The 24214-nt window shown below is 41.3% G+C and overlaps 1 protein-coding gene across 1 annotated transcript in view; it reads left to right on the top strand.

Moving 5' to 3' along the window:
* itgav (integrin, alpha V) overlaps window positions 1–20874 on the top strand; it is a 140435-nt gene extending 119561 nt beyond the window's left edge. The window contains exons 23-30 of the mRNA XM_078551907.1: window positions 1700–1780; window positions 6101–6200; window positions 7987–8145; window positions 9582–9686; window positions 11495–11608; window positions 13446–13547; window positions 13643–13765; window positions 19629–20874. Coding sequence (XP_078408033.1) covers window positions 1700–1780; window positions 6101–6200; window positions 7987–8145; window positions 9582–9686; window positions 11495–11608; window positions 13446–13547; window positions 13643–13765; window positions 19629–19730 — 886 coding nt within the window. The 3' untranslated portion in view covers window positions 19731–20874. The remainder of the gene's footprint in view (window positions 1–1699; window positions 1781–6100; window positions 6201–7986; window positions 8146–9581; window positions 9687–11494; window positions 11609–13445; window positions 13548–13642; window positions 13766–19628) is intronic.
* The last annotated feature ends 3340 nt before the right edge of the window (window positions 20875–24214 follow it).

Genomic DNA, 24214 nt, shown 5'->3' with positions numbered 1-24214 from the left:
AACTTTTATAAACATTTTCAAGGTAAGAGTTATAATGGGGAATATGGATTCATTAAAAACAAATGTGAATGAAACTATAATGGGCAATAAGAAAATTATAACTTGCTAATGGATACTTTGTATCCATCTTTACAGTGGAGGACCAAATATGCCAGTGTTACAAGGGAACTTAAAAGAGAGAACCTTAGTGGATTTAATATAAGTTCTTAAAATAAATTGTCATGTTGAAAATAAAGGGGTTTAAGACATAAATTCCCAGAACCAGATGGTTTCTCAGGGTATTAAAAGAAAAAAGTGAGGAAATTGCAACTATATCAGTCACAAGTTTTCTGGTGTGGAAAATAGCAAACTATTTAAGAGGGAAGGGAGAGATGGACAAACGAAAACTACAGACCTGTAAATTTTATATCAATTGGGCAAGTTACTGTAATCTAGCAGAAGAGATAGTGACTCAGTATTTGGGCGAGGGTAAGGCGAGCAGTTAGTCATAATGGACTTGTGAAGGGTAGACTATGTCTGAATAATTTACCTGATTTACTTTTGAAGAGCTCATCAGCAAGGTGGATGGGGGTGAGGGGGAGTCTTTAGTTGGTGTCTGTATAAACCTAGAAGGCATTTGATGAGATTTTGCAAAAAGGATTATGACAAAAATGAGAATGTATGGAATTGTTTTGGAGATAGAAAGATTCATTCTCTGATTGGCATGATGTGATGAGTTGTATTCTCCAGGGGGCTGTACTGCTGCTTCAGCTTTATATTGCTGACCTGAATAAAGGAACAGTTGTATATCCAAGTTTGCAGATGACACTAAGTTAGGAGATGCACTAAGTTGTGGGGGTGGGTGAAGGAAGTTACAAAGGGATGTAGACTAAGTGAGTGGGCAGAACTATAGTATTTGGAGTACAAAGTGGGGAAATGTAAGGTCATCACTTTGGATCTGAAAAAGAGAATTTGGAATATTTTCATTATGGTGAGAGATCAGAGTTGTCCACATGTACAGATCATTAAAAGCTAATACAGGAGTCCAAATATTAATCAGAATGACTGATGGAATGTTGCCCTTTATCTGAAGGGATTTTTAAAATGGAGGAGAGAATGATGCTTCAGTCATAGAGAGTCTTGGTCAGACCTCATCTGGAATGCTGCATTCAGTTTTGGACATAGAACCTTTGAAAAATATATTGACTTGGAAGGGGCACAAAATTGTATCCGGGCCTAAAGGGTTAAATTATGCCATCTAGTTGCATAAACTTGGCTTGAATTCCTTCAAGTTTAGGAAGTAGACGGGTCAGTTAATTGGGGTATTTAAAATTTATTAAGAGATTCGATTGGGTAGATGCAGAGAAACTATTTCCTCCTGATGGGGGAAATTCAGAACAACCTTAAAATTAGAGCTGGGCCGTTAAGGAATGAAATCAGGATCCACTTTTTCATACAAAGGGTAGTGAAAATCTAGAACTTGCTCCTCCACAAGACCATGAAAACTGGGTAAATTGATATTTTCAAAATTGATGTAAATTTTTGATAGGTAAGGGCATAATTAAATGACAGAATAGGCTTGATGAGCTGAATGGCCTACTCCTGTTTCTAACTTCCCACAAAAGTCTCAAAAACATCTCACAGTGGTGGTAAATGCTATGACTTGGACTGTTTAGTGCTTCCTGTAGTTTATCACTATTTTTGTGCATTTAATTTCCAGTTCCAACAAACACAATGCAACGAGTGAAGTGGTTTCTTACACAGTTGACATTACTGTCCTAGCTCAAGTGGATATCCGAGGGTGAGTACTGAAAATTCAAACACTGACACAAAGTGCATTTAGAATGCTGTAAAGTTCGATTCAAAGTCATTCTCAAAGTTTGGGAGTAAATGATCAGTGAAATAATTCATAGGGAATTAATAAAGGTTTATGCAATAATGAAACCACCTTGGAAGAAGCTGGATAATAGCTTCCTTAAACAGAGATCGTAAAATTAAACTGCAGTAAGAATGCGAAAATACATGATGGCGAATAAGCTGCCTGTTATATACACCCGCCTCCCATGTGTCTCCGGTTGATGCAATGCGTCAAGTGTTAGTGTAGGGGGTGATGTGTAGTAGCTAGTCTGTTTGCTTCCCGCTTGCTTCCAGCTCTCACCATCTGGCTAGCCGTATAACTATTGTGAAAAGAGAGCCAAGCGAGTAAACCTCTCTCACCAACATGTAGCCTCTTTATTAGCCCTATGTAGTGCCTCCCTGTGACAACATGTGTAAACTGGGTACTTTGTGTACCCAAGCTATAAACCACAAGGGGCTCAGAGAAGGCCTGGCCCCCTGATGCGTGCATACAGACTCACTGATCTGTGGTTATATCCTGATGCCTATGGACCACACCCCCAGCTATGGATAAATAGCCCCATTGCCTTGTGGGTGCATCTAGAGAGAAGGAGGCTAAGGGAGTAAACCCTGACAGAAAATCTGGAGTGGAATCCCATAGGTATCAGGCAGCTTTCTGGCAATTCCTGCAGCAGAGTTGGTACCAAACAGTACTGATCTCATCCTTTTCTTTGGACAATGCTATACGATTTGTCCAGGCTTGTGCCCTGGAGGGGACATTCCAGCTTTGTGGTTTACATTGGCACAAAACAGGAAGAAACAGTTATTAGTTATAAACTCTCAGTTGATGTGTAGAGCACAAGTGCTAGGGGTTACTTCCGATGGTGAGAGAGATTGTCTCATTGGATAGCTACTGCCTCCTCAAGCTGGGCAGCCCACAGTCGTAGTTAGGTGCTATCCTGCCAAAGCCTACTTGCTCCAAAGGGTGCTTGGAGCTCATCTGAACCAGCTGCAGAAGGGACTACCACTCATGAATCAATCTCTACAGCCACAACAAACTAAGTTCATTACAGAGGTAATGTACATCCTGAGTACAGTCCGTCGTCTCCTAAGACAGATGGATGCCAGTTATACACTTCAATCTATTTTTCTTTGCCTTTCTTTTCTATCCATGGAAGAATGGAGAGTATATCATGAATGGCTGAGTGTCTTCTGCTTTTACCCACATAGTTCATTATTAATCAAACTTGTGCCCTTAGACATACCATTGATTAACAAGCTAAGATTTAACAATCAATTATGGTATCAACTCACTAGAAGATACAAGCAAAATACTGCGGATGCTGGAAATCTGTGGAAAGGAAGACAGAGTTAACATTTCGAGTCCAAGACTCTTCATCAGAACTGAAGAAAAATAGAAATTAGGTGAAATATAAGCTGTTAGAGGGGGATGGGACAGGTGGAGCTCGATAGAGGGCCAGTGATAGGTGGAGGCAAAGAAGAGATTGCCAAAGATGTTATAGACAAAAGGACAAAGGGGTGTTGACGGTGGTGATACTAGCTAAAGGATGTGCTAATGGTGACATAAAGGGTGGAAAGCAAGACAAGCAAGTGACAGATGGCACTAGTGGGGATGGGGTAGGGGGAAGGGATCGAAATAGGCTAAAAGGTGGAGATAAAACAATGGATGGAAATAAATTTTAAAATAATAATAGAAATAGGTGGGAAAAGAAAAATATATTTTTTTAAATATATAAATTATTAGAAAAAAGGGGGATCGGAAAGGGGGTGGGGATGGAGGAGAGATTTCATGATCTGAAGCTGTTGAACTCAATGTTAAGTCCGGAAGGCTGTAAAGTGCCTAATCGGAAGATGAGGTGCTGTTTCTCCAGTTTGTGTTGAGCTTCACTGGAATGTTGCAGCAGGCCAAGGACAGACGTGGGCATGAGAGCAAGGTGGTGTGTTGAAATGGCAAGCGCCAGGGAGGCCTGGGTCATGCTTGCGGACAGACCGAAGGTGTTCTGCAAAGTGGTCACCCAGTCTGCGTTTGGTCTCCCCAATGTAGAGGAGACTGCATTGGGAGCAGCGAATGCAGCAGACTAAATTGAGGGAAGTGCAAGTGAAGTGCTGCTTCAATTGAAAGGAGTGTTTGGGCCCTTGGACGGTGAGGAGGGGGCGGAAGTAAAGGGGCAGTTGTTGCACCTTCTGCGGTTACATGGGAAGGTGCTGTGGGAGGGGGTTGAGGTGTAGGAGCTGATGGAGGAGTGGACCAGGGTGTCCCGGAGGGAATGGTCCCTACAGAATGCCGATGTGGGGTGAAGGGAATATGCGTTTGGTGGTGGCATCATGCTGGAGTTGGCGGAAATGGTGGAGGATGATTCTTTGAATGCGGAGGCTGGTGGGGTGATAAGTGAGGACAAGGGGGACCCTATCATGGTTCTGGGAGGGAGAGGAAAGTGTGAGGGTGGATGCGCGGGAGATGGGCCGGACATGGTTGAGAACCCTGTCAACCACTGTGGGTGGAAAACCTCGGTTAAGGAAGAAGGAAGACATGTCAGAGGAACTGTTTTGGAAAGTGGCATCATCAGAACAGATGCGACGGAGGCGAAGGAACTGAGAGAAATGGGATGGAGTCCTTACAGGAAGCGGGGTGTGAGGAGCTGTCGTTGAGTTAGCTGTGGGAGTCGGTAGGCTTGTAATGGATATTGGTGGACAGTCTATCACCAGAAATTGAGACAGAGAGGTCAAGGAAGGGAAGGGAAGTGTCAGATGGACCATGTGAAAATGATGGAGGGGTGGAAATTGGAAGCAAAATTAATAAATTTTAAAATTTATTTCCATCCATTGTTTTATCGCCACCTTTTAGCCTATTTCGATCCCTTCCCCCACCCCACTAAGGCCACCTGTCACTTGCTCGTCCTGCTTTCCACCCTTTGTCACCATTAGCACATCCTTTAGCTAATATCACCACCGTCAACACCCCTTTGTCCTTTTGTCTATGACATCTTTGGCAATCTCTTCTTTGCCTCCACCTATCACTGGCCCTCTATCGAGCTCCATTTGTCCCACCCCCCTCTAATAGCTTATATTTCACCTCATTTCTATTTTTCTTTAGTTCCGATGAAGAGTCATACAGACTCAAAACGTTAGCTCTGTCTTCCTTTCCACAGATGTTGCCAGACCTGCTGAGTTTTTCCAGCTATTTTTGTTTTTGTCATTGGAAGATACATTGGATGCCCATCATGATCTTCTGTCACTTCCAAAGACAGAAAATAATGTTGCGAGACCCAGTGTGTACACGGTTACATGATTAAATTTATTTGCAGACAAACTAATGTACAAATGCTAACAACATATCAAGAATACTAGAAACAGTATAGTGAAAAAAAACATAATTTCATAAGAGGGCTGATATGCTTGTTAGAATAGATGTTTAGATCCTAATGAGCAACAGGGCTTTAAATGAAAGAGCAAAATTTGTTTTGTAGTGGACATTTAAGATGAAATGTCAGATATGGATGGTGCACAATCCAATTTGGCCATGAATTGTGGGTGCTACCACCAGAACTAAAGCTTAGCACCTAGAACTGTGATTTATGTCACCGGACTTCTCCCAAGTAAAAGTCATTTCTTTGAAATAATTAAACTGAGGAGTTAACAGACATTGCATCTTGTGATATCAAGTAATAAATGTCCGAAAATTGTGATTTCCTTCACACATTTCCCCAGGACAGGGTCACTCCAAACCTCTAATGGCTCAGTATTCAGTAAGAATGGTCATTTCTGTGGAACTGTATATATTGTAATTTGCTGACTGGTCCCCCAGCTTTCAAAAGGAGCTTTGTTTTCCCCCTCACTGACTCTTCAGTTTTCTAATTGATGAATAATCAATTCCATCTCAACGCCAGTATTTTTTTTACAAAAATCTGCATGAATTTAAAAACTAATGTCCCTATTTTCTTGTTTGACCATAAGGATTTCTTCGAAGTATGCATACAAAATGTGGCTCTAGCTAAAGCTAGTTAAATACAATCGCTTCTTTAATTTGCAATTTTGTTATTTTGTTGCAAAATATGAAAGTTCCCTTTCAGATCTAGCCGCTGGTGCTCCAAACAAAGATAGTGTTGTATTGATAATACTGTATCACAGAAGTGGGGAAAAGGATTTCTCCCCCCACAAAGATTGCAGATCATGGCACTCAGTGCTATATTCTTTTCCAGTTTGTGTGTTTTTTTTTGTGTTGCCAGGTCCTGGACTGATTTTGTTTTTAAAATTATTTTGCTAGTGTCTCTTCTCCTGATCAGTTGTTTTTACCTATTGCAAACTGGAAGGCAAACCCTGAGAGTGAAGAGGAAGTGGGTCCACTGGTCATACATGTCTATGAGGTTTGTACTGATTGACCTTTTTGAATACTAGTCTTCTGTCTGTTCTTGGGCATTGCATTGTTACCTGAACTGCCTTGTCCTTCCTAAAACTGAAATCATAACTTTGTGATTCTTGGAATTTGTAACATAGTACAACAAGTAAAATATGTTTATGTTTCTGTATTTAATATTGTATTCATCATTATGATTTGTCATATTCAGAATTACAGCATAGAATATGTTGTATAGAATAGGATAGAAATTTGAAAAGTCTTCGTTCTTGGAGTTAAATGTTAGTGATGCAGTTTGGGCTCTCTTCCAACTTAACTTTCACAGCACAAAAGACAGTAAACTGAACAGGTTTCCTATGAGTTAAAACCTGTGACCGTTTGGATGCAGTGCACAGGATAACATTCCACAGGATTAATCGGTATTCTTTAAGTGCAGTTTTTCTAATTAGTTCTTGGGAGATGGGAGCCGCTGGCAAATTCAGCATTTCCCACCTCTGATTGGCCTGAGAAGATGGTTGTGGGTTGCTGTCTTAATGGGAGAGGCTAGGAGAAATGTATTTAAACAAATAATTGTTAGGAGCTGGATGGCCCAGCTGATATAGGTAGATATAAATATAGATTTATAAGGATTTAGGAAAAGAGCAGAGATTGGGACTAAGAACATATCTCTATCAGAAATCCAGTTAAGTATGATGAACCAAGTAGCCCCACTTATCTACTATATAATTCTATGATGCTATCCCCCACATGTCTGACCATAAAGCTGGTTTACCGGTACTAAGGCCTAGGAAAGGTGGGAAACTGTCAGAATAAGTGAGTCTCAAGGCGGATAGCAGGCCAGGATTGTAGGAAACAGAGAATCTCAAAGCTTAATACAAAAGTCAAATATTGTTGATGCTGGAAATCTGAAATAAATGCAGAAAATACTGAAAATATTCAGCAGGTCATGCAGCATCTGTGGAGAGAAACAAAGGTAATATTTCAGGTCGATGATCCTTCATCAGAGCAGTAATAAAACTTACCCCCAGGAACCATTCTGCCAATGGAAAGAAAAAATAAAAATAAATTTGAAATGAAATTAACTGCAGCACCAGTTGAAAGGCAAACCTGGTGTCTGAGTTTGGAGGAATAGCAGCACCACCTAGCATTAGGAAGACTGAACGGAAAGGATAATGGTAAGAATGTCTGCCTGCTACATTCCTTACAGGCGTAATAAAAATTGTGTAACACCCAAGCATGACATGACCTTCGTGTAAGCACAGGAAGTGCATGCTATAATTAAATCTTTTATAACAGTGTGTAAGTCTACAGTAAATGCTAAAAGCACATTATGAAACCTTACATACAGTATAAGGGTCTCTGTAGATCAATTATCCTTTATAATATCATTTCTTGCATAGAAGAAATAATTATTTAACCTGTTTTGACTTACAGATTCAGCTGCTTTTGTATCCTGTTATGCTACCATTAGCATTGAGGTGTCTTTTCTGATATATTACATTTATTTTATCATATGCAATACTACACCCACTATATGATGCCATTGTAAACTGATGTAACCAGAGCATTACACAAACCTGTCTGCAAAAATGCAAGTATTATCAATTAGTCAGTGGGGATAGAATGTAGTATGGAGAAATGAAGGAGAAAAAAATTAATTACAGTACTTGATATATTGACAATGGAATACCAACAGAGTTGGTTATAAATGGTTATGTTTTACAGTTCTAGTTGCGTGGTTTCTAACTTGCTAATATGAGAATTTAAAATGTTACTTTAAAATTTCTCTTTTAAAGATACGGAATAATGGACCAAGTGCATTTAGTAAAGCCATATTAGACCTACAGTGGCCCTACAGGTATAAGGAGGCTTATCTGTTGTACATAATGGAATACACGCCTGAAGGTCCTATGAACTGCACATCCGATACAATTATCAACCCACTGAGCTTAAAGGTGAATATTGCACTTCAAATGATCAATTCCTTACATGCGCTAAAATTCCTAATGTATGTGTTCTCAGGATCTGTCAAGGACAAACTAATGCCCTGCATTAAATATAATGAAACACTAATAGTATTAGCCAGGAAGCTCCAGTGTTTTGATCCAGTGCAATGGAAGAACAACGATATATATCCAAGCCAGAGTGTAATGTTCTTTGGAGGTGATTAGTGTTCCTACAACATTGTAGTTCTTGCCTTCTTGATGGTAGAGGTTGTAGAGGTGAAAGTTTCCATCATAAGTAACGTTGGGAGTTGCTGCATTTCATGCAACAACCATGGTATACTAGTGTTGGAAGGGGTTGACATTAAACCTAGCTGCAGAGGCAATGATTAAGCAAACTGCTCGGCTCTGGATGATGTCAAGCTACTTAAGTGATTTCGAAAATGTAACCATCTGCATGAGTAATGAGTGTCCCATTGCATTGTTTACACAAGCCTTGTAGAGAGACTTTAAGGGGTTAGGGGGTGAAACGTTCAACACAGCAGTCGAGCTCTACCATTCTAGTCACCAGTGTTGGTATGGCTAGTCCAGTTAAACTTATGGTGACCCTCAAGGTGTTGATAATGGGCACTTAACAATGGTAGTTTCATGGAAGTCTAAATTAAGTTGGTGGAACTTCATTTTGTTTGATGTGGTCATTTCCTCCACTTAGGTAATATGATTGTTGGCTCTTACTTATTGATCCAAGCCTGAATGTTATCTTGCTCCTCCTGTAGGCTGACATGAGTTGCTTCATTATAGGAGAGTTGTAAATGGAATTGAATACTGGAACATCATCAGCAAATATCCCACTCCTACTCTCAAGGTCAATCATGAAATTGCTGAAGATGTTTAGGCTAAGTACACTTCTCTGAGGAACCCCCATGGTGATGTCCTGTGGCTATCATCAGCGGCTTCTGATAATCACAGCCATTTTCCTTCATGTTGCCTTTGACTCCAGACACTGGAGGGACTTTCTTTTGACCCTTATCGATTTAAATTTTGCGAGTATTCCTTGATGCTATACTTAGTTAAATGCTGCCGTGATATCTTGAGCAGCTACTCCTTTTACTCTTGCATTCAACTCTTGCATCCATTGGATCAAGGCTTTGGTCAGGTCTGGAGCGGAGTGATCCTGGTTGAAGGCAAATTGAGCATTTGTGAGCAAGATTTTGGTGATTAGATGTCACTTGGTGGCTCAATTGATGACTCCATATATCATTTTACTGATAATGGGGAGGAGGCTGATGGGATGGTGATTGACTGCACTAAATTTACCTCTTTTTTTCTGAATAGAATATTGTGTCGTAACTGCATTAGAGCATATTTAGAAGATATTTATTATATAGATGATACCATAAGAAATGTTCCAGTGACTATGTTTTACTAATTTTATTATCTTGCTGCAGACTGCGGGTTCAACAGCAAACCAGACATCTTCAACTAAAAGTCCAAAAAATCTGCATCACATAAAACGCAGAGAGATAACTGAGTCAGAAGGAATTGAGGCGCTGGTATGTATCCAGTGTAGCAATTAAATTATCCTGATGTTTGTTGCTACTTATGTTTAAGAACATCCTTCACAAAACCTTTTCAGTGGAAATGCTAGGTAGTGAAAGTGAATACGGTGGATTTGTGAGTAGGGCATTGGAAGAAACATTCTGGATTTTTTTAAATAAAACCTAATCTTTGAGCCCTTTGGAATTCAGGCAATATCAAACATTGAACATGAGTTGTTCAATTTCCAGATTTTTCTCTGCCAATGATACTGATTTATGCTGGGTCATGATTTCACATATATTAGCAACTAAAATATGCTTTATGATTGAACCAACAGGCTATCATGGAGACATCACATCAAAGTCCAAGCCTGCCCTTATTACATTTTCACACGTGCTTTCATAAAGTATCATGGAATAGTGATCATAAATGGAAACTGACAACTCTTTCTCTTCTCTCCTATTATGGGAATAGTGTCCCACAACTAACTGGTTGAAATTAGCACTGTATGTTATCTGATACATTTTGTCACTGAGCTATCTGAGCAGCTGCTTGAATTCCAGAACTTAATGTTGGTTTCTTTCCTTCAAGGTTTAGTACACATCATGTTTCCTGTATATACTATGTGGAGCTTTCAGTTGAAATGTTTATTTGTGAAACTCCAAGGTTTCCTGCTGTTCTAAGGAACATCTCTGAGTATCAATGAACTGCTAACTGACATGAAAGACATCACTTTTTGGTTAACCCAATCTAAATGAAATAATAAAAATGCTCCAACTCTCGTTCACATGCACATTCAAGAGCATGCACGCACGTACACACACACACACACACACACACATATAAGTGATAGCTTAGATGGTTTCAGACTGGGCTCGATGGTCTTTCTGGATTCTGCATCAAAACGATCTAAAGATGTTGGCGGACATTTTCTGTTTGTGCTTCTAGGGTTAGTGGCTTCTGGGTTGATATCAGACACTGCCTGGTCAAAAATCAGGCAGGGAATAACCTTGTAGGATGGCTGGAGAAACGGAGAGAGAAACAGTTTCTCAAAACAAAAAGAGTTAGCTTGCTCATCACATGACCTCGCTCAAACTGGCCAGTTACCCAATATGGTCATAGCAAGCTGCTTCCAGGTTCATTGTTTAAAAAATGATAAAATTATGGCCACTGGAGTTCCCTTATCATCCGGGGTCCATTGCCCAAAGTGATTGAGTCTAATGGCTTGGTCCACACCCAGCTAATAAAACAGGTTATGTCAGGATGTTTTGTGAATGGTTTAGGAGATGATTCATTCACACTGCTCTAAGTTGATTGTCTCTGGTGGGCTACTTCTTGACAGCCTTGGTCCTTTATTTATCCGGTGGTTTCAGCCCACTCAATAAGTAAAGTCATTTTCAATACAAAATATGGTTCTATAACAACTTGTATTTATACAAGAAAGAATCGAGCGAAAACTACCATTGAATATCCTTATATTTTTCCATTAAATATCAGTTTGTTTCATTTTTTTAATCCTATAAAGAGATGATAGGCACTAGGTGCGTGTGTGTGTGCACACATGTGCTTGCGCGTGTGTGTGTGCAAGTGAAATCTGTACTGAGTTAGCATTTTTTTAGAACTATATTGTGGTATTTCCCTTTTAATGAAAGATATATTGAATAAAGCTAAAACTAGTCATCAATTCCATAAATTTAAACAATATAATTGTGAAAATAAATACATTTGGAGTGTCCCAAATGTTTATATTTTGTAGAACAAATCTAAGGGAACATAAAGTCAGTGATGTAAATCTAATGATGTCTCCTGTGGATTTCTGTAGGGATGTGACAAAGCAGAATGTCTGAAAATAAACTGTCAGATTGGCAAGCTGGAAAGAGGCAAGAGTGTAGTTCTGCACATCAGATCACGACTGTGGGGTGAAACATTCATGAAGGTGAGTGCAGAAAGTTTTTCAAATAGACCTTTTACATATAGTCTGCATCAATCTTATTCTATTTGATCTCTTCGATAATTGGTTTGTACATTTTTATTTCTCTTGTCATGAAATAACTGGTGACTGAAAAAAGATGATATGTCAGTTATTGGATCTTATGGAAACTTTCAGGATATGTATATTGTTACAGATGGGGGAGAGGGTCAAACTGAACCTCTTTATTTTTCCCGCCGTCTGTCTGTAAGCAGAGGTGTTTTAATTTTTTTAATTGGCTGTGGCGTGTTTCCCCAAACCTTCAGTTTGTGAAGTCAATTTTAAAGTGACACACAGCAAACTCTCTCTAGGGTTAAATTAGAAGTATTGTTTATTCATACATTCAAACCTGGGGTTAGGTCATCGCAACTACAGACACACACGCACAAGGAGGAGATAGGAAAGAAAAAATTTTACAACTAGGAATAACTTAGGACAAAAAAACACAAAGACAGGAATATTAATTCACATGAATGTTAAGAGTCCAGAATGTCAGAGCTCACTGAGGATTCCTTTACACAGGAGTTACAGTTCAGGCAGGTTCAGCTAGCTGAAAGCAGGAATTGCTGAATTCCTTCAGAGTTAGTGATGATGCAGCAAGATAACGTTGATATGCAGAAATTTGGTCTGCTCTATAGGCAATGGCAGGAATCTTCCAGAGAACCAGACTTCAAGGAGGTTTAGACTTGAGGCAGGCTTTGTTGTCAGCCTGGAGTTCTGCTTTGGTGTTGACAGGCTGGAAATTAACAGCTGACTGCCCTGGGAGTCCAGGAATGTAACACTAAAGCTTTCCAAAGTTCAAAACAGCTTAGGGCATGTGGTCGTTGCCCATTGATGAGTCAATTTCAGGTTAACAATCAATTTCTATGGGCAGAATCTTCTGGCTGGCGTGCAGGTGGCGGAGCCTGCACGCCAGCGCTTAAAATGTCACGCGAGCGTCCCAATGTCAGCGCGCCGCATCGCGATATTTCAGTCGGCGGGTGCGCTATGCAGTGGGACGTGCGCCCGCCATCAATTAAAGGCCTTGTTAAGGCCCTTAACTTGCCAATCGTCGATGATTTTGAGGGGCCCGTGCGAACTTTGGCCCGGCACACAGGCCCAACGGTCAGGTGGGTAGTTGATTTTTTTACAAACCTCATCCAGTGGCGGGATGAGGCTTGATAGTGGTTTTAAAAAAGTTTGATTAACATGATAAACATTTCATTAACATGTCCCATGTCGTGTGACATTTTCACATGAGGGGGACATGTTAATGAATTTTTTATTGTTCTATTTTTTATATTTGCCAGCCTTTCAGCGATCTCCCTGAGGCAGCGCTTTGCCTCAGAGAGATGTGTGCTCTTTCGCGCACATGCCCCAAGCCGGTGGGGCCTGCCCGCCCATCTAGGGCAAAATTCTGCCCTATGTCTCTGGTCCAAATCCATTGTTCACCTTAGAAGATAGATGGTGGCTATTAGAGCTTCTGCAGGTGTAACGAGTTTCAATGGCTCTCTCTTTGTTATAAGTCCAGGCTGGGGCAACAGACCATCTGTTGCACCCTCATTTGAACGATTGTAATGGGTGCACACAATGATAGGTGTGAGATTCCACAAGGATGAAGGTTAAGCTTTGCTCTGTAATTCCTGTTGGAAGTTTCCAGAACTGTAGCCGACTTGCAAATCATGTGACCTGTAGCAGCCATGTTTTTTTGGTCTAGCAGAGTCCATTTTTAAATAAGCAGAAAGTTAGATTTCTTTCATTTAAACAGTTTATGATCTCTTTCATGTCTTTATATGTCCTTTTCATTTCTCTTCAATGTAACTAGAAAGAGAATCAATCCTACTCCTTGATGGCTTCAGCATCATACAGTGTCATAGAAATGCCATATAAAAACTTCTCTGCTGAACTTCCCAATGGATCCATTGTGGTAAGCACCTATTTTAGATCCATTAATATTTCTAAAAATAAAACTTATTTTCAAAATCAATTTTTAACCAGCATCAATTTTTTTAAAATATATAGGTTACCACCTTAGTGACTTGGGACAAGGCGATAACTCCTCACCCGGTGCCAGTTTGGGTTATTATATTGGCACTCCTTGCTGGTCTACTGCTTCTAGCTCTTTTGGTATTTATCATGTATAAAGTAAGTACCACACTTTGTCAAGCATCTTAGAGTTTTAATCAATCTCTGTTACAAATTGCAGAAATATGATTGGATAGTAGATCCTCAATTATATTGTCTTTCAGTCATGTGAGATATAATGTAATGAGGAAATGCCATACAAAAGTTCATTTGTGTTTTCTCTGGTCTTAAAGGATCCGTGGTCAGAATTTTACGGCCCCATCGCAGCGGGGACGGGGCCATAAAATGCAGTGAGTCACTCTAAACTTCAGTGACTTCGGCGGAACCGTAAAATTACACCCATTAATTCAGCGTCTAGAAATACAATTAAGGCCCGCCCAGCGTGACATCCAGCAGGAAGCGCTATGCGCTTCCTATGCGGGTGGGGGGGTGATTCCCCAAAAGTGAGAGTGCGCTCTTTCGCGCATGCGACAATGTCACATGAGATGGGACATGTTCATAATTTACAATATAACTTTATTAAACTTTTTAAAACCCTGCATGAAACCTCATCCTGCCAGTGGATGAGGTTTCATGTTTTTTCTATTTGCTGCCGGGGCTCCTGGCCTGCCCGTCCAACCTTAAGGTTGGACGGGCAGGTCCTTTAATTATTTAAATGATCCTGTCAATGGCCTCAATTGGCCATTGACAGGTCGGCAGGCCCGCAGGTGATTTTGCTGTGCCCCCGCCTTCCTGAAAATTTAAATGGGGCAGGATGACGTCAGGGGTTCCACCCAACGTCATCCTGTATCATTTTATGCGTCGGCGAGTGGGTCCCTAGCCTTTACATTTTTGAAAAGAAATCTGCAGTTTCAAAAAATAAAATCAGTGCTTGTTATTTCACGCTGACATAATCCAGAGAGTTAGGATTATATATATAGAAATAGGATTTATGCTGCATGACTGATTTCACAAACTTTCATTATCACAGTTGTGTGCCTGTAAGTTCACAGTTTGATTGACAGCTCCAAATGTTTTTAAACGTGGGCTATGAATACAACTGCTTGTTTTTATAAGGATTAAGTTCTTCAAAGAATTTGAATGTAATCATCGGATTTTTTTTAATCAGTGAGGGTGTTTTATTAACTTAATGAAGTCATCTTTATTTTATCTTTCTTAATTTCATTTCAGCATGGGTCTTGAGGTCTGCTATAATGGATACTGGCTGAGTTGGCATGGAGGGTGTAAGGACAAAACATAGCAGGTGGGAAGCATGGGTTGGCATAGGGATATAGAGAGCCATAGAAAGTTGGTAGAGGAGCATAGCATGGCACAAATGGTGAAGTCATGTTTAGGGATTGCTTAGAGATTGCAGTCTGGGGTGACCTCGACAGTGCATCCTCTGGAGGAGTATAGATTTACTGACAGAAACTTCAGGATTTCTGCATTCTTCTGCGCATCTGCTGACTCCTGAACTAGCTGTCAGTTACTCTGGTAGTGGGTGGGAGGCATGGGTTGGCACTAAGTTGATATAGGGGCTATAGAAGGCTATGTAGTGGGTAGAGGGGCATAATGTGGCATGGACGGTATGCAGGGCCATGGGGTATGTGTGGAGGGACCGAGCTTGGCAAGGAGGATATGATGGACCATGGAGAAGTGGGTGAGGGCATGAGGTGGCATGGGGGGTATGAGAGACTATAGGGGATAGGTGGGAGGTATGAGGTGCTATGAGTTGCAATGGAAGGTGCAAGGGGAGTCTATGGGGCTGAGGGGCGTGAGGGCAATAGCTGTGTTTTTGTGTTCTTTTTAACAGCTGGGACAAAGTGCTGGAGCACCAAGGTTAGCCTTTCAGACAGCCTGGCTCCACAACCGGCAGCCCCTGTTGGCAGCCTCTGCACTGCTTCCGAGATGGCGGGCCTGATGCACTTTCTCCCACGTCTGGTTAATTTTCCTGACTCTGAAAATTCAGGCCAGAATATCAAGTATAAATTTGAAAGATTAAACATTCAATATTCACATAAATACATGCATGTAATCTCTGGAATAGTATTCCTTCTTGGAAGCTGGGGCTTAAGTATTAGTATTTTTTCTTGGTGCCGATTGTTGTGAATTAGTATTTTTCCAAATTATTTGTGTTCAGGTTTGTCTCTTGGTAGACCTTGTAGATCAGTGTTGTATGTGGATTATACAAACTTCAGTTCATCTGCAAAGTTCATGTCTCCTGCCAAAACTGAATTCTTAAGTACTCAATTAGCTCAAGGATGACTAGTTGGAGCAGTCATTTAATATAACAGATACAAAACAATAATAACTTAAGCTTACAATAGCACCTTTAGTGTTTTGACTGAGTTTCTGGTGCTATGTCCTAGCATGCCTCCTATTTCATGCCCAAAACGGCATTGAAGTGAATTTTGATCTTCATATATTCTGACTAATTTCCACAAGTGAAATTGGCTTGTGCGTCATAGATAACTTGGCTCCCATCTGCAAGGACACCTGCAGTGAACCATATGGGCAGCAAAGCCATTGGCAAGCAAGACTATCAGTGCATTCAGCATTTATTTGCCCCTGGCACTATCCAGTCTAGTACAAGGATCATCTGCGCTGTCAGCTAGTGTTCTGCCCACTTACCAGTAGTTAAGAAACTAGTTGCTAAGGACTCTTTCTAGCATTCATATTTGGATCTGGTAAATTATATAATAGGCTAAATTTACTGTGACAACTTTGTTAAGTTGTGCCATTTTCTTCTGCATCTGTTTTTAGATCTTACTGTTTGTACACACAATGCTGAGATTAACTGACATCTCCTGTTGCATACTTTTTAGTCTTCCCGCAATGTAATTTTTGCTCAATTCCCCACGTCCCACCAATCGCCTTCCTGTGTCAGGCCCAATATAGGCTAGGAGCTCCCCTGCATAAATCTGAGTAGGTTAAATCAGCTGCCACAGGGCATCCCATGAATTGGTGTTCTGGAATCATTTGAATTGAGCTTTAGTGGCAGGACCATTTTATACAGACCCAATGCTGGTCAAGCTGATTATACTGCTCACACAGATGCACTGGACAGGAGCAATAGTGCCATGCCGCGTTAGGTGTATTACTACAGGAAGGAGATGAAGGATAGTCGGGGAAAGAAGTCACTAGTGGGAGTGATCTACAGACCGCCCAACAGTAACCACAATGTAGGACAAAGTATATAAGAAGAAATATTGGGTACTTGTGATAAAGGGATGATAATAATCATGTGTGACTTTAATCTACATTTAAACTGGAAAAATCAGATTGGCAGTAGTAGTGTGGATGAAGAGTTCATAGAACGCTTTTGAGAGAGTTTCTTAGAGCATCACGTTCTGGAACCAGAGAACAGGTTATATTAGATTTGGTATTGTGTAATGTGACAGGATTAATTAATGATCTCAGAGTAAAGGCATCCCTACATAGCAGTGACCAGAATATGATTGCATATTACATCCAGTTTGAAAGGGAGAAGAGTGGGTCTAAGAGTAGTATTTTAAACTTTAAATAAGGGCAACTATGTGGGCATAAAAGCTGAGCTAGCTGAAGTGAACTGGTTTACTAGGCTAAGGGATAGATCAATAGAGAAGCAGTGGCAGGCATTTAAGGGGATATTTCAGAATATGCAGAATAAGAGTATTCCTACTACAAAGAAAAATTATCGAGGGAGAACTGACCATCCATGGTTAACTAAAGAAGTTAAGGAAAGCTTCAAACTTAAAGAAAAAGCATATAAGTGCGAAAAGATGAGTGGCAGGTCAGATGATTGGTCAGAATATAAAGAATGGCAGAGAATGACTAAAAGGTTAATCAGGAGAAAGAAATTAGAGTATGAGAGGAAGCTGGCAAGTAATGTAGAAATGGATAGCAAGGGTTTCTACAGGTATTTAAACAGGAAAAAAGTAGGTAAAGTGAGTGTTGGTCATCTAGAGAGTGAGAATGGGGCATTAATGGTAAAAAATAATGAAATGGTGGATGAAATAAACAAATACTTTTCTTCTGTCTTCACTATATAGGATACAAAAAAAAATTTCAGTAATAGCTATAAATGAGGAGGTGGGAGGAGAGAGGAACTTGGTAAAATTACAATCACTAGGGAAGCAATACTGAGTAAACTGATGGAGTTGCGGGCTGACAAGTCTCTGTGTCCAGATGGACTTCATCCTAGAGTCTTAAGTGAGGTGGCTAATGAGGTAGTAGATGCATTGGTATTAATTTTCCAAAATTTCCTAGATTCTGGAAAGGTTCCATCAGACTGGAAAGTAACAAATATAACCCCTCTATTCAAGGAGGGAGGCAGGAAAACAGGAAACTATAGGCCAGTTAGCTTGATGTCTGTCGTCGAGAAGGTGTTTGAGTCGATCATTGAAGAGGTTATAGCTGGGCACTTAGAAAACTCAAGGTAATCGGGAAGAGTCGGCGTGGTTTTATGAAAGGGAAATCATGTTTAACCAATTTATTAGAGTTCTTTGAAGGAGTAACATGTGCGGTGGATGGAGGGGAGCCTGTAGATGTATTGTACTTGGATTTCCAGAAAGCATTGGACAAGGGCCACATCAAAGGTTATTGCGGAAAATGAAAGCTCATAGTGTAAGGGATAACACATTAGCCTGGATAGAAGATTAGCTGACTGGCAAAAAAATCTGTGTATGAATAAATAGGTCTTTGTCTGATTGGCAGGATGTGACGAGTGGAGTCCTGCAGGGGTCTGTGATGTAAATTGTAAAAAGTTGAGGCCCCAGCAATGACTTAGATGAGGGGAGCGAAGGAATGGTAGCTAAATTTGCAGACGACACAAAGATAGGTAGAAAAGTATGCTGTGAAGAGGACATAAGGAGTTGGCAGATGGACATAAATAGGTTGAGTGAGCGAAAATCTGGCAGATTGAGTATAATATGGGAAAATATGAAGTTGTTCACTTTGGCAGGAAGAATAAAGAAGCAGAGTATTACATAAACGGAAAATGACTGCAGAATGCAGAGGTGTTGAGGGATCTAGGTGTACTTGTGCATGAGTCACAAAAAGTTAGTATGCAGGTACAGCATGCAATCAAGAAGTCTAATGGAATGCTATCCTTTGTTATGAGAGGAATTGAACATAAAAGTAAAGATAAAAACAAAAAACTACTGCGGATGCTAGAAATCCAAAATAAAAACAGAATTACCTGGAAAAACTCAGCAGGTCTGGCAGCATCGGCAAAGAAAAGAGTTGACGTTTCGAGCCCTCATGACCCTTCAACAGAACTGTTCTGCTGAAGGGTCATGAGGACTCGAAACGTCAACTCTTTTCTTCTCCGCCGATGCTGCCAGACCTGCTGAGTTTTTCCAGGTAATTCTGTTTTTGTATAAAAGTAAAGATGTTATGCTTCAGTTATACAGGGCATTGGTGAGACCGCATCTCGTAACTGTGAACAGTCTTGGTCTCCTTATTTAAGGAAAGATGTAAGTGCATTGGAGGCAGTTCAGAAGAGGTTTACTAGATTGATACCTGGAATGAGTGGGTTGTCTTATAAGGATATAAGGATAGGTTGAACAGGCTGGGCTTGTTTCCACTAGAGTTTAGAAGAGTGATGTATGACCTGATTGAAGTATACAAGATCCTGAATGATCTTGACAAGGTGGATGTGGAAAGGATATTTCATCTTGTGGGTGAGTCCAGAACTAGGGGAGATTGTTTTAAAAATAGGGTCTTATAGCACAGAGATGAGGGTTGTGCAACTTTGGAACTCTGTGCCTTAGAAGGCGATGGAGGCGGGATCACTTGAGTATTTTTAAGGCGGAGGTAGATAAATTCTTGTTAGACAAAAGAATCAAAGGTGATAGATGGGAATGGGAATGTGCTCTACATACAAGATGAATTCACAAGATGTACACCTAGTGGTGTGTATTGTTTACATCAGATGAACTACAATTTGACTTTTATTTTACAGATTGGTTTTTTCAAACGTGTCCGACCACCACGCAAAGATTCCATTGAACGGCAACAACTCCAGCCACAGGAAATGAATGGAGATGGGGCTGCAGAAACGTAAATGTCACTTGGGTTTAAACAAACTTCCTGGAACTCCAATTACTCTAAACCCTGGACTTGAAGTGAACAACTTACTAACATGGTGTGAAATGAACTACCAAGAATGCAGTCTGCACTAGCATCTTTATTTGTATTGACGTGGTGGTAGGTACAAGTATTGAGCAAGGGCAATATAAATTTAGCTTTGCTGGTTCCTACTGATGTGGTTCATGTATTTCATTGCACTGATTAGCACTTCAAAATCTGCATAATATTGCAGGTTCAAAATGGTGAAATTCATTGCCATTGTTGCTGTTAAAGCAACTTGTGTTTTAAATTTTAACTTTGAAGTGCAATATTAAAACAAGTTAATAGATCCTCACTGAAAAACAAATCATTAAAAGTCATTTAAGAACAAAAGTCCTCATAAATGTATTAATTGTTGAGTTAACACCTTTTTGTAGCATTACATGACTGTTGTCAACATATTTGGATGAAAGCAAAATGGTTTTACAATGAGAATGTATATTAAAAAGTTTTAGAATGTGATTTGATTGCCCATATTGGGCAAATAGGGGGTAATGTGTTCTGTAGGTTTTTCGCATTTTACTTTGGTCAACATTGAAATTAGTAAGCGGGTGTATGATGCACTACAGTGAACTATTTTGACGCTACTTACTGTGGACTCTCCTTGCCAGAGACACATTTTTTCCCCTTGGTTGCACTGTATAGCCTTTCAGACTTTGGTGTTACTGCATTGAAAACCTAAATGTAATTCCAACAAATGTAATCCCCCAAATAAGAGCGCAGATCATCACAATATTTAGTGCACCCTCTTTTATATCCTATTTGTACAAACTGGCCTATTCGGAATCAGCAACCAAATTATATTGCAGTTCTAAAAAAAATGTTTACATATGTGAAACATAGATACAGCTGATTACTAATGATGCTACATTTAATAAAAGGAAATTTGAAAACATTTGTGCATTTTTTTTAGAATTAGTCTGTGTCCCTGTAGGTTTAAAATAAAGATAAAAGGGAAATGAGTGTTTTGCCCTATTTTATCTTTTAAGATACACATTTGTTCTTTACTTGCTTATATATGTATTTGGTGATTGTATTTCATGGCTTTTTAAAGGGAATAAATGGGATATAAATTTCAAGAGCCTGTGTCATTATTTCAAACTAAAAGGTTGTTGATTCGCAATTATGAAAATATACTTCTTTAGCACAGCTTGATGATGGGATTTTTTTTGTCAATCTGTGGATTAATAACACTTGAACTGCCAAAGGTTGAGCATCCTCGTGTTGGAAAACATGGTCTGATTTTGGCGCACAGATGGAACCACTGAGTTGGTCCAAGTGAAACAAATCTGTACATCGAATCCTGTTACTACCAAGGTTCCTTATGCCTTCAGTCACCAGCATCACTTCAGCAGTTATAAAAGGTGGAATTATTGGGTCCCGCCAGCAGCAGGAGTCATGACAGGCGGGAGCAGAAAATTTAGAGTGCGACCAAAAGTCTGATTTCTGCCAGCAGGTAAGCAATTCAGAATTTTCCCGTCAGCACTTTCATGGCAGCCGAATGGCAGGTTGACTCCCACTGATCCGTCGGGAACCACATTTGCATGCATTAACAGATCATGAGTGCTCATTAAATACACAACTCACCAGAATCATGTGTTCCCTCCAAATTACCTGCCATGCCAGCAGGAAATTAGATCAATCTGATTCACAACCAGATATAAATGGCGTGCATCTGCCAATCTTCACTTCACTCATGACTTCGAGATGCACAACAATGCTGCTCTGATTCATCATCACTACCAAAGCTGCTGTCTCAGGTGAGGCATGAGGTTAACAGGCAGGACTGTTCAGTGAGTGCTGCGGGGCACAGTTAGCACTGTTCGCACTTGGTGCTGCAGGGCACAGGCGGTGCTGCTTGCACTGGGTGCTGTGAGGCACAGGAAAGGCTGCTCACAGGTTGCTGCAGGGCACAGGCAGGGCTGCACTGTACCAGTAGAGACCAGCATGGTGGTGGGATGGGGGGAGGTGTTGGGGGCACAGAATAGGCAGAGACATGAGGATGAAGGGAACGGAGGGGGAGGGGGGATGGCGGGCAGAGGGATGACTAGGGGTGGGTTGGGATATTAGAAATGAAATGGGGCTTTCAAACCCTACAGCAATTATGGGGTTAAAATGATTCCCAGATGCTAAGCTTATAGAATATCACAAACACATCTCCTGAGGCCATCGTGCAGGATGATTGGTGCTTAGCACCTACTTTGATTCAGAAAGTCTGTTCTGGACAGACCTGCTGAGTGCTAATATTTCCACAAATGAAAACAATGGATCCTACCAAGTTGATCTTTATGTAATGATTTCTCTCCTTCCGTGACCGGGGTGAATGGCTGATGTCTGGAGCCATTTGGTTGTGACAATAGCCGCCTCCATTTCTTAATTAAATTATATGATGGTGGTTATCCTATTGTCCTAAATTCCAGTCCTTTTAATAGCACGGTGATTGTAATGCAATTAGAATAGTATATAAACTGCTTGAAACTCTATCGTTGGAGAAGCCTCCTGGCGTGACCAGTAAAAGGTTGTCTCCCCACCGGTGCAAATAAAGACTACTTGAGTGTTGAACCAAAGACCTGGTGTCGAGTGTTTATTTCAAATACTCCACCACAGGAACAAGGGAGGGATGGTGGAATGGTAGGCAGAGGGATGACGGGGTGGGAGCGATGGAGCCTTACACTGAAGAGGTGCACACAGACTCAGGAGGGGAGTGGGTGGGTTGAGTATGGCACGAGGGAGGGGGTGCATGCAGATTCATGACTTGGGGTGGGGTGGTTAGGGTTGCACAAGAGGGAAGGGGTACACAGACTCATGACTGAGAAGGGCAGAGGGGTGGTGTGAGTCCTGAAGGAAGTGAGGAAATGAATGGCAGATGGCGATAGTCCTGCGACTAAGGCCAAATGGTCAGGGTGAGAGATTAAAGACGGCTCTGGACCACGTTGCCAGAGTGAAACATTAAAGGCAGTCCTGGAGCTTTGTAGGCCATAATACAGGGCTATGCATTGGAGTGTACATTGTGGTCACAGTCCAGGGAGGGGAAGACCTGCCTGCTCAATGGGGGTCATGTGCACCACGGTGACCCTGTGGGTGGCTGGCTCAGTACTGGGCTGCAGATGGAATAGTCATGGTCAGGGGAGACACCTGCAGCCTGTAAATAGGGAAAATGTACTAAAAGTAGGGGGTGTTGGGGGGTACTCAAAGCTCTCATGGGGAGGGTGGCCTTTGTATGTGACTGTGCGCACATCCTCAAGAACGGGAGGGGTGAAGTCCACATGGTGACATCCACAGTGAAGAGTTCAGGGGGGAGGGCAGAAATGTCCATAACAATCACTATGGGCTCCAGGGTTACAAGGGGAGGCTGGAGGATGACTGGAGGAAGGTTTACCTGTCCATTGTGGGATTTCAGGACAATTGGAGGGATGTGAACCATGACAGGGGGAGGTCTGGAAGTAGAAATGCAGCACCACCATGTTGAAACCCCGAATCAATGGCGCTGTTTAAAAATGAAACTGGAAAAAATCGCCACAGGAGGGGTTCTGAGGCAGTGTGGGAGGTGTCCACAACTGGATTCCGGGGCCTTTCAGGGGGCAGCTTCATACTTATTAGAATTTCAACATGGAGATGAAGGCTCAGCCGAAATAACTTATGAAGACCTTATTGAAAAGTTAGATTTGGAACCAGTAACTCATGTCATACAAAGGCGCCCCCTCCCCACGAGAGCTTTTATATGAGACTGCACTAGGCATTGTGTCCACATTAGAGGTGGTCTTATTGAGCACTTAGCCATCAGGAATGTGAGAAGGGAAGAGGCAGCCAGACATTAAGGGAGCACAGCTGCTGGATATATTCAAGAAGCTCTAACAAACCCTGCAAACGCATTGTCCAATTGATATGCGTCAGAGGGCACAAGACATCCAATCTTTCCAAAAGTGCAAGGCAGGAGTAATCTCAAATCCAAATTAGGCAGCATATGAGTGCCTTTAGTGTGCCTCAAAATGACATGGCTGTGCTCAACCCTCTCACATCTTATATGGGATTGAGATGTCAAGGTGTTGGGGTGGCCTCTTAGACACCTATGATCTGTGAGGGAGCACCTCAGCTACAAGGGTGGAACGGGGAAAGGCAGGTAGCACAAGCACAGCCAAGAGCATGCAAATGTCTTTCTGCCTTGGAGTGGGAAGTCTGTAATTGGTGGGTGAGATATATTCATCTCTTGGTTCTATCTGTCCACAGGAAGAAGGGGGATTGCAGAATGAAGGCTGCAGCCAATGCTGTCTTCATGATGGCAGTGCTCAGATTGAGGAGGAGGAGAAGGGCCTGGCGCCATTGAGCACAGCTTAGCCTGGGACAGGGCTGCCCCAGGAAGACCTAGAGGCTGAGGAGGTCAGACCCATCCCATGGAGGTGACTGGCGCAACCAAGGGTC

The sequence above is a fragment of the Cetorhinus maximus genome, chromosome 11, assembly GCF_964194155.1.
Source record: "Cetorhinus maximus chromosome 11, sCetMax3.hap1.1, whole genome shotgun sequence".
Taxonomy (NCBI): Eukaryota; Metazoa; Chordata; class Chondrichthyes; order Lamniformes; family Cetorhinidae; genus Cetorhinus; species Cetorhinus maximus.
The sequence above is the reverse complement of the archived record's forward strand: the minus strand, read 5'-3'. Positions and strand labels throughout refer to the sequence as shown.